This window comes from Eptatretus burgeri, chromosome 3, assembly GCF_056783735.1.
Source record: "Eptatretus burgeri isolate ZD-2024b chromosome 3, Ebu_testis_v1, whole genome shotgun sequence".
Taxonomy (NCBI): Eukaryota; Metazoa; Chordata; class Myxini; order Myxiniformes; family Myxinidae; genus Eptatretus; species Eptatretus burgeri.
Genome location: NC_140963.1, coordinates 34,873,695 through 34,885,194, shown reverse-complemented (window position 1 = coordinate 34,885,194; position 11,500 = coordinate 34,873,695). Strand labels below are relative to the sequence as shown.

General features: G+C 43.7%; 1 protein-coding gene across 1 annotated transcript in view; it reads right to left on the bottom strand.

Moving 5' to 3' along the window:
- The window catches only part of LOC147029664 (activin receptor type-2A-like), a 176,856-nt gene that overhangs the window by 10,850 nt on the left and 154,506 nt on the right, over positions 1-11,500 (bottom strand). The window contains exon 8 of the mRNA XM_085872135.1: positions 2,767-2,936. Coding sequence (XP_085728261.1) covers positions 2,767-2,936 — 170 coding nt within the window. The remainder of the gene's footprint in view (positions 1-2,766; positions 2,937-11,500) is intronic.

Below are 11,500 nucleotides of genomic sequence, written 5' to 3'. Positions count from 1 at the left end.
ATATTTTTTGCTCATCATTATCAAATAATTTATTTTTCCTTCCTACCTCCGGTAGAGAACCATGGCATTGCCATTGAAACTTAAACGTGCACCAAGCAAAACGACTGAAGAAACATAAAAATGAAGCGTTTAATTTATATTCATCCGTCCTGAAGTGACGGGTCATATAACGTCGTCAAAAACGGGGAACGTCGTGGAAAATAAAATTTCACATTTTCAGTGAGCCAGCCACCTCCTGTTGTACCGTAGAACAACATGCGGCTAAGAATGTATGTGAGTGACCCCTGAACTTTGTTCAAGTCGATCAACGTACAGTATTCAGTGACAGTGCGAATATTCTAGAGCGCTGGTTTAAGCACTCCAAAGAAACGGCTTTCTTGGTACACGATTAGCAATCATCAACGAAACGTCATATTAAACATACAACTCCCAGGGATGCCCCAAACGTCAAATATGTCCGAATTGGACAAATGAACACATTTTTTGAGTCGGACTGCTTGCAAGTTCGATTTTGGAGCTTAAATTTAGTAATTCTGCTTAGCTTAAGAGATACTTTATTATATTTTCGCACATGCGACCACCGCAACGAACGCTGATGTCTCCGGAGGCTTTTAAGCATTGCAATGTACCCAGCGATTCGTGGCTATGATGAACAGGCATTCGATAATAAGAGTGGGGAAAGTGAAAAACAAACTTTACCACGAATAAATTGTTGCAACCTGTTCCAAGTCAACGTATGGTTGAGCAGGTGAAAAAACATGGCGGCTTCAGACCCAAGCGAAGTAACCAAGGATATGCCTTAAGACCCCATAGAGAGTGGTGACCGAAGATGCGCCTGATAAAGGATATAATTAAATAAGGCCGTTAATTATCTTCAAAAGGGGTGATTTAATTAACCCAAACTTCCTTGGAGTTTTCTCCGAATGCATGCAAACTTTCAGGCTGCTCGGTTTCGTGGTTTTGGCGTTATGGCGGAGACACACTGACACACACTGCCTTTTATTAGTATATATTTATGAGTACAACCAAATAGTTAGGCACAAGGGATGTTCAAAACATTATACGGATGAGATGCTGACAGTAGTCGGAGAACAATTTTCTAATATATTTTCAAAATGCTGATTGCCTGAATACGCTGTGTGATGCTATTACAATATTTATTCAACTACAATTGCGACAGCTCCGAATATGAGACTTAATTCATTAGTCGGAGAATATTAAACCCATGAATATTAAAACCGATGCACTTTATTATTATTAAACCCATGACACCCATGAATATTAAAAGCAATGCACTTTATTACCTCCGCCACGAAAGGTGGACGGAGATTATGTTTCCAGCCCTGTCTCCATCTGTTTATCTGTGAGCACGACATCTAAAAAAAGTTATGGACAGATTCGGACAAACTTTGTTGCATAGGTTGAGTATGTGATGAGGAGTAATTGATTCAATTTTGGTGGGAATCTGAATTTGGATCTGAGAATCTCTGAAGTGATTCTTCTCCATTGAGAGATAGGGCTAAAAAATGATATATAGCACAATATCATAAAACGTTGTGAACGAATTCAGATGAAACTTCGTGGATAGGATGGGTGTGTGACACGGACGAAGCAATTTGATTTTGGTTAAGATCCGGATCTGGATCCGAGAATTTCATAATTTTTAAAGTGATTCTACATCATTTGTTCAAAAAATAAAAAAGGACCACAGTTGGAAACGAGAAAGGCACTTGGTGGGAGCACGTACCTCCGCCATGCAATGCCTGATCCAGTAGAACATATCGAGTCCAATAACTTTTTGAAATACCATGTCATATATCATTTTTAGCCCCATCTCTCAGGGGTGAAGAATCACTTTAAGAATCAATAAAGTCTCATATCTGGATCTGGATTCGGATCTCCACCAAAATTGAATAATTTTTTCCTATTCACAAACTCAACGTGCCCCACCAAGTTTCATCTGAATCTGTCCACAACTTTTGAGCCCTCTCTCTCAATGGTGAAGAATCACTTAAAAAATTCTAGTCCCTGGATCTGGATTCGGATCTTCACGAAAATCTAATCGGTTCGTCCTTGTTACACACGCAACCTATCCACCAAATTTCACCCGAATCCGTCCACAACTTTTTGAGACATCTTGCACACAAACAGACAAACAAACAGATAGAAAGGAGTGAAAACATAACCTCCTTCCACCATTGATGGTGGAGGTAAAAAAAATAGGACCGCGTGTCCTGAAGCTCACCTGGATCAGGAGCAACAGTCACTCAAACCCCCACATACCCCGTTAGACCCTGTGTTTTTTAATGCCGTGAACAAACTTTGGTACATCACGGGTGATGAAGATTTTGGTCAAGTTTTATCAAAATTGTGTGTGTAGTTTTGGAGAAGAGAGCAAATGCCTATTTTAGGGGGCAAACTCCCCCCCTCCCTCCCCGTAGACACTTCAATGAGCGCAGATTTTGATGCGGTTAATAAACCTTCGTTAGGCATCAGATATGAAGCTTGTGCCCAAGTTTCATCAAAATCGTGTGTTTGGTTCAAGCGATAATGACTGGAAGTGTTTACGGACTGACTGACTAACTCACTCATTCATCACTCACTCACCTACAGACACTGCTCGATCGCATAAGCTCACTGGACTGGAGTCCAGGTGAGCTAATAATTAATTATATTCGGGATATGACTGCAGAGGGTAAACAGAGCAAGGTGGATAACAAAGAACTGGCATGTGTGAAGCCAGAGGAAAGAGTCAACAGTCCAAACCAAGCTGGGGTGAATGAAAACAGAAAGAACAAAAAACACCATCTGCACTGCTAACCTGTCCATGCATGTCCCCGGGTGGCCTTCCTGGTTCAAAGCTCACAGCCAGTCCAAGATCTCCGATGCAGGCTGTCATGTCATTTTTCAATAGCACGTTCTTGCTTTTGAAATCTCTGAAATGTGTCAAACAGCAGGATTTGAACAACAATTGATGCAATTAATCTGCACATTCTACCCCTTTAACATGCTTACAATCCCATGCACTGGTGAGTAAACAGTATGTATTTTGGACATATATTAGATACAGCAGACCCTCTAATTTTATCAAAAACATTTCTTTGCATTGAAATCTAACATATTGTTGTGGATCCGGGGTTTGAGGCTCACCACGAGAGGAAACACTTGGGTCCCTCCGAAAGCCCAGTCCTGAGGCTGCCAGGCACAGATAACTCTGCATGCTGGAGAGTTGTGAGGCAACCATAAATGCTGATTGGAACTTCCAATCCTGGCAGGGTTACACTACGTCATGTGATACCTTGCCTGTGGACAGCTGCACAAAAGGGTGTTGCATGCCCACAGCGCACACCAAGATTACTGCTGAGTGATACAGTGATTTGGCGCTGGCTAACAAGAGCAAATCATGTGGGGTAGAACTTCCTGGGTGACACTAGCATGCAGACTTTGCTGGACTAATGGAGGAAAAGACAGGATGAGCTGGGTACATTTACAACAAAACCGATTTATTACAATAAATAAGGCAAAGAGCAGGCATATATTTACAGACACAAAGGACATAGAGCAGACTTAAAGTGATAATAACTTCGACAATCTTATTCACACTATCATGACAGGTGCCATCAGACACATACGCTGAGGAAAGTTAGAGAGAGAGAGAGAGAGAGAGAGAGAGAGAGAGAGAGAGAGAGAGAGAGAGAGAGAGAGAGAGAGAGAGAGAGAGAGAGAGAGAGAGAGAGAGAGAGAGAGAGAGAGAGAGAGAGAGAGAGAGAGAGAGAGAGAGAGAGAGAGAGAGAGAGAGAGAGAGAGAGAGAGAGAGAGAGAGAGAGAGAGAGAGAGAGAGAGAGAGAGAGAGAGAGAGAGAGAGAGAGAGAGAGAGAGAGAGAGAGAGAGAGAGAGAGAGAGAGAGAGAGAGAGAGATAAAGTACGAGGTGTTGACGACCTCAATGGTACCTGGCACGGCCGACGGGCCCATGCTTCCCAGTTGCTTCGGAGAGGGAGGAGGTAAGAAAACTGGGGGTGGCCAAGGTACGTGATTTTAGGAGGTACAAATGAGGTGCAATGAAATGCAGATTGGGTGCAGAGAAGGAAAAATGGGAAGAGGTGCGTGTCTGTGGGGACACTCTTCAGCTCTTTTATGTCCTTCGCAGACGAGACAGAAAATATGAGATAGAACGTGTAAGAAGATAGCTTAACAATGACATGTGAGAAAGTCTGTAAATGTATTTCTAACCATTGGATAACTGTGATCGGTCTGGCACTCAGTTCGCTCGTCCACCAAACGCTCTGCTCCACCGGCTCCGTTCCGCCTATCAAGCCAGAACTCTTCTATTCACTCAGCACCCAGAACTAAAGGCTCAGACCCACTACAATTCCTTTGCAGGGTAGACATCTCGCGAGAGAGGAGCCCGACGTTGGACCAGGATGGTCAGAAGGCATTTCCCAGTGCTCCCATTGGTGGACGGATGTTTTTCCAAGAAATAGCACCGCCCCTTGCTCTGACCCGATGCCGAAAATAGCTAAATTTGCCCCCAAACTTGGTCACGCGACAGAGCTCTGAGATCAACATGGGGCGCGGGCTTCTGGGAGTGCTCTCCGGCCATGAACATACACTGGACACCAAATGGGGGTCAAGATTGAGCAGAGCACCAGGGCTATCCAGGCGGTGTTGAACGGATTCCAATGCATACTTGCGCTTTGAGCTGCATGCCAAATCGTTCCGAACACAAGCATCTGCAATGGTAGGTAGTTGTCCATAGTTCCCCAATATCCTCAAAGGACAATGGCGGGCATCCGGGGTTGTGAATGTGGATGCTGCATTCATTGCAGTTGTGTTTATGTGGTTGAAGCATTGTGGCAGTTATGGTGAGGTGGTTGAAGCATTTGTAGCAGTTTTGGTGAGGTGAGCGAGCTTAGGTTGTTGTGGGGGATTTTAAGGAAGGCATTGTGGTGGTCGTATGAAGGTTATATCGTTGTGGTTCGAGTACGGAGAAGGTTGACATGAAGTTACCGTTGGAGAATGGCACGTGGTTTGAACGGGGTTTTGGCAGCATATACAAATGAAGCAAGCTGTCTGTTACGATGCGTGCATGCTTGCGTGAAAGAATGTTCGGTGTGCAGCAAAGTAAATAAAATAAATAAAGGAGAGAATGAAGACCTACCTAAAGCCCACATAATGCATTATATCCGACATACCCACGAGACAAGAGGGAAGGACGATCTAAAACGAATACTAATGAAATAACTGCCTCAGGACCGCTATGTTGTATGCCATAGCCGAGAAGAAATGCCAGCTTCGCAGGACCGCAACACTAGCCCCCTCACTTTCACCAGACTCGTCCTGAGTCGCCAAGCCATCGTATAGCATGTACATTGCCTGTAGAAAGTCTACACCTCCTTTCAAAATTTTCACCTTTTGTTGCCTTAAAGGCTGGAATTAAATTGCATTAAATCAGACTTTTCCACCTTCATTTACAGGGTTACACTACTTCATGTGATAGAAAGTGTACACATTGTAACCCACAACTTCCGAGTGAAAAACAAATTCTGGCAGAGAGAGAGAGAGAGAGAGAGAGAGAGAGAGAGAGAGAGAGAGAGAGAGAGAGAGAGAGAGAGAGAGAGAGAGAGAGAGAGAGAGAGAGAGAGAGAGAGAGAAGAGAGAGCGGCAGTGCCGGCCGTTCCACAGGTGGACTCGGCCATAATCCCATGGTCTATACCTGTCATTGTCCATATCCCCCTTGCTCCCCAAGTAAGTTGTACAATTTTTTTTTCTATTCCGATCACCACTAATGTCATTGTCCGTCCCTACCTTTATTTAAATTCCTGGTCCCTGGCCGAATTCATAATCCCATCCCCCTAAGGTCCCTTCAAGAGGAGAGACAAGTAAACCTGTCTAGAGCCACAATGCAGCCTCAGGCCAACTCCTACAGGTCCTCGGAATTCTCAATGGACAAGTCCAGTGGCCTGCAATCAGTGAAGAGGTGGATGGTGCGAAGGGGTACACATATTCCAATCTATCCTATCTTTAATAAACTTTTAAACTATCTCTGGGGCTTTCCAATATGCCTTTCTCTTTAAACTATGGATTCTAACAACCATGATTTCCATCGTCTGCATTGGTGCTCGTAACAAGTTTGGGCCTGGCCTGCAAATTTTCCTGAGTGCCCTCACACAATTTCATGGCTGGATAGTGAGGCTGGCTCCCCTGGCAGGTCTGTCCATCTGTGAAACTCGCCCGATGGCAGCCCCGGGATGCTGAGGCCGCCTCCGAGCTTACCTGCTCCCTCCCTGACTCTACCTCCCGATGCCCACCATGGCATCTGGCACACCGGCCCCCTTCCCTCGGGTACCCGTGCCCACTACACACACTAACGGTTTCCTGGACCCATGGCCTACTCTGGCCGACTCTCCCCTAACACCCAAAGTGCCCTTCATTAACAATACTCACCTTTCATGAGCCATACTCCCAGCTGGTCAATCATCTCTTGCACCCAGCCAAATGATTCTATTTCTACATTCAGCACCAACCACAAAACAACATCCATTTGTAACTTTCACCAAACACTAAATTCACACCAAACACACAAGAACCGCTGACCTGCATTCATTCAATTTCTTTTTTAATTATTTTATTTATGCTGATTTTTCACTCATACTGACACTTCTAAAGAACTACGCTCCCCTAACTAGCTTGTGCTCCCCATCATCGTTTCAACTAGTGCCCATTCCTTTAAACTCTACGTAGCTAAACCAACTACGTCCCCACTACGTGTTCAATGTCTGTCCTTGTCTTCATCGACCAAACTAATCTAAACTAATTCCCCCTCCCTCTAAATAATGTCCCTGTGCCCCGATGGAGGACCACTTGTATGTATGCCGCCATGGGGCTGACTTATGTCAGTACTATCCTCGAGGAATGTTCTACTTAATTCCACTGCCGTCAAGTAATCTACAAATATTTGATTTGTTAAAATCTAACCATTCATTTACTATTTGTTGTGGTGTGTCTGTAACTGGACATTTACATCCATAATTATGTACTCTGTGTCTCTAACAGTCTTGTGGTAAGGTTTTAAAAACAGAGGCGATTATATTTTGGCCATTATGTTGTATGTATGTATCATTAATCATTTCAATTAATCTTATAAGGGTAAGCAGTTCTTAATTCTTTAATCCAGAAAAGTTATTTATGCTTACGTAGTTACCCCCCCTCGACCCCCCCCCACCACCCCCAAAACAGGCATTTGCTCTCCTCTCTAAAACTACATTCACTATTTTAAGGAAACTTGACCATTGTAATGTACCAAAGTCTATCGACCGCATCAAAATATGCGCTCATTAAAGGGGTCTACAGGGGGGTTTTTAACCCCCCCCCCCAAAAAAAATTAGTATTTGCTCTCTTCTCCGAAATTACATGCACAATTTGGATAAAGGTTGACCACAACCTTCAACGCCAATGACGTACCAAAGTGTATAAACCGCATCAAAAAACTGTGCTCATTGAGGAGTCTACGGGGTTGGGTTTTGACCCCTAAAATTGGTATTCGCTGTCTTCTCCAAAACTACACTAATTAGTTTGATGAAACTTGACCACAACCTTCATCACCTGTGATGTACCTAAGTTTGTTCATGGCATAAAAAAATTCAGGGTCTACTGAGGTCTGTGGGGGGTTTGAGTGACTGTTGCTCCTGATCCTGGTTCAGCTTCAGGAGAGGCAGTCCTATTTTTTAGTTTTTTTAAATCTGGGTTTCTTGTGCCGCCCGTGTGCATTCATTATTACATTACATCTCTGCATTGTTTCACCTACATATTGCATGCCACACTTGCTACAAATCAACAAGTAAACTGTTTGAGGTTTTACATGTAATTAATTCTTTGGTTTCTTTGAACTTGTAAGATCAAGATGTAACTGCAAAATTAATTATATTGTTTGTGGAAAATATAAGACAACTTTTGCAATTACAAATCAGACATTTACAGAATTTGCATTCGGATTAGTGTTCCCTCTTGGCTCATCCAGAATGGCGACCTCCTTCAGTCGGGATATTTAACTGCAGCATTACCTTGTCGAGGAACACAAATCCTCTGAGGAGGGTTAGTCCCGAGGGAGGATAGTTCAGTTGGGGGCTGCCCTGCTTTACCTTTCATTTTGTTTAGTTGTATCATTTTCATAGTTTGAAATGTAGTTTTCACAAATACACAATAATGAGATAAATACATAAGAAACAGTATCATGGATTTTATGCATGCACGGATGGACGCGCGCGCGCGCACAAACACACACACACACACACACACACACACACACACACACACACACACACACACACACACACACACACACACACACACACACACACACACACACACACACACACACACACACACACACACACACACACACACACACACACACACACTCCCCCTCCCTCATCTCACTCTCCCCCACCCCTCACTTCACTCTCTCCCCTCTCCCTCCACCTCATCTTCCCATACTTCTCTCAATCTCCCCATTTCTCTCCTCTCTCCCCTACTCCTACCCCTCCCCATATCGCGCCTGACCAGAAACGGCTATCAAAATGCATTTTGCCTTTTAAAACATCAATATTTGTCTGATTTTTTTTTGCAACAGAGTCTTAAACAATCTTAGTGACGATAAAAAAATGAAATTAGACATTGAATGAGAGCAAACATAAAGCAGTGAGGGAGTTCGAAAGCGTGAGCCTTACAAAAGAGGTCTACGAAACCTCAGGCCAATACGGAGTATAGAAATCGTGGATGAAGTCAGGAGAACTGGCCAACCAATGAGTGGAACAAGCACGCACAGCTTATTTTATAATATAGATTACGTCCACCTGCAATTTTTGTCCCATGCCCCCCCGACAAGGTCGGAGACGGAGGACATTAAAATGAGCTCCGTCCGACCGACCTATCATCTGTCCATAACCGATCCTCTGTCCATGTACTTTTGTGTTCGCGATATTTCAAAAACCGTTGAACATTTAGCTTTCTTATTGCTGGTATCCATTTCTCACGACATTAATCGCAACCTGATTAGATCACGGCTGTGATTGACTGAATTCTGTTGCCATGGCTACCATCTTAATAACAATGCTTGTGTGCAAGATATTTCAAAAAACATTCAACATTATGCTTTCATATTACACAGATCTATTCCTCATACCACCCAAAAGGCAGGGAACAGAGTATTAGCTCCTTGTATGTCCTTAAAAATGGAACATTTTGATGGAAATGTATTCGACTGTCCATATCTGAAATCACAGCGCAGTATTTTTTTTGTTCCAAAATCAAATTTCCTTTATAGTTACGAATTAATTATTTTTAAGCTTGTTTCCCCCTACCCTAGGTCTCCCAATCATTTTAGCCTTTTTACCAGAAAGGGTGAAGTATTTTTGCCTGAACTCATCCCTAACACAAAAATGTCCTTTTTTGTATCCGAAAACAGCCATTCACATGTGATACGTAAACAACCTGGGAAAGTCAATTTGTTTTGAGTGGAGAAGTTGTGACTCAGACAACAACACTCTGAGATGACGAGCAGTGAAACCTGATAAAAGGAGACATCCAAGAAAGCCAGACGACTTGCTACTCAACGTTTACACAGGAATTTGGAATTCATTCAAGATGCCGGTGAAAACTTGCCTAATCTTTTCCAAGGAATACACCATGTGATCTTTAAAATCCACCAACGAACAGTGCTGGCAGACGGGTTCCTCACCCACTTAACGTCTTTCCGATGGGTGGTATGCGGCACACATTCTGATGCCTGACCATGCAGTTTATAACTGGGTCAAGATTCTAACCCAGGTAACACAGTGCAAAGGTGAGCAAGCATACTTCTCAGTTATTCTGGCAGCACAAAATAATCGGAAATGAATCAATAAAACAAACTTTGAGTGCAACCACCCTCAGCCAGGAAGGGGAACCACAGCGAACTGTCACCATTGCTGCACTATCGAGCATCAATTAAAAACGCATGATAAGCGAAAATTATTTATTTATTTTTAATCCAAGAGAAATGAAAGTGTTTAAGAGTGCTTACACAATTCATTGTACTACACATCTATATGATTGAACCAGGATTTGCCGTTAAAGGCAAAACTCTCATGTGACAGATCAAAAAGAATATAGATTAATCATCTCCTCTTGTTCGCCACCAATGCTACCCGGAATGTCGAAGCAGGAGTCCACACATAGAGCGGATGCTGCAAACATCGAAATTCAAAACACCACCCCCGTGTAAATCAAAAGGCATCTGTTGCATACAGTTAATGATTCTCCTTGTAAACAGGAATGGCTTAATCACAGCTTTTATTTGCAAGTCATCACAGCACGATCTTATTACCTCAAATGCCGTCACTCTCGAAGCACTGCCCACACAGACGAAACCAACCGTCACTTCTGTTCCCGATGACACTTCTGTTCCCGATGACGTCACTGCCGTTAACCAAATGTGTAAATTCTAAGCATAACGTCGCCACCATGTGATTGAAAAAACATCCCCCACTGTGTAATTCAAAATAATTGCAATTCGACATGAATGTATTGTCGTGTCCAGGGGGTCAAGACCAACCTGGATGGATAGTCGAACGGTTCTACCTTGGAGGCGAACACGTGATCCTTGGAGATTATAAGAAACATGGGACAGGGGCGGCAAAGCACGTAGCAGACGCGTTGAACAGGACGGAGGACAAGGGTTTATATTCGAACCCACAATGAACAGACAAACACAGGCAATCTTAATGAATAGGGGTTTAATGGACATAAATAAAGTATTCCGAAGAGGAATAAATCAAAACGTAATCATGAAAATAAATCAAAGCATGAGGTAATGAAACGTGAGGTAATCTACAGGCTAAAGTCGAGGCACCTTTACGCACAGTTACAAAAATGGACAAGGGAAAAATATAAAACAAAAGAAAAATCCCTCTCTTTATTCTGGCACTTAGCTTTGTCCAGAGATGGTCTTTTAGAACTTGACAATCAAACCGCGTCGTCTGTGCGGGAAGCTCGCAAGACGGCACCAAGCTGCTCTGTTGGCGGGAAACGTACAGGAGGCAATTCGGGCGGTGATTTTCAACACCGGGGCTCAGAAACTGCCGTGCAGCTTCTTTTCACGAGTGAATATGCCGACCGTTCCTCTCTTGCACCAGGTCTGTTCACCACGATCACCCACCTTCCTCCTCGACCACAAGACGAGATGATTTCTGAGGCCCCATGATAAGGCCATGAGGCACGCTCTTCCTTCCTCCTCAGAAACATACACTCTTTACGACTCAGCTGAACAGTAATGGCTAGCGTCAGCACGTGAACAAACTCACCTCAGCACAAACACAAGAATCATGCAGCCTTCTTCGCCGTGTCGAGGGGAAGCCAGCGAGCTAGATCCTTTTGCCTCCAATCACGGACCTCACACAAAACTATCCTCTCCCCCGAACCTTCTGACCTCACGCCCATCCATCATCCACTCCAGGGGCGTGG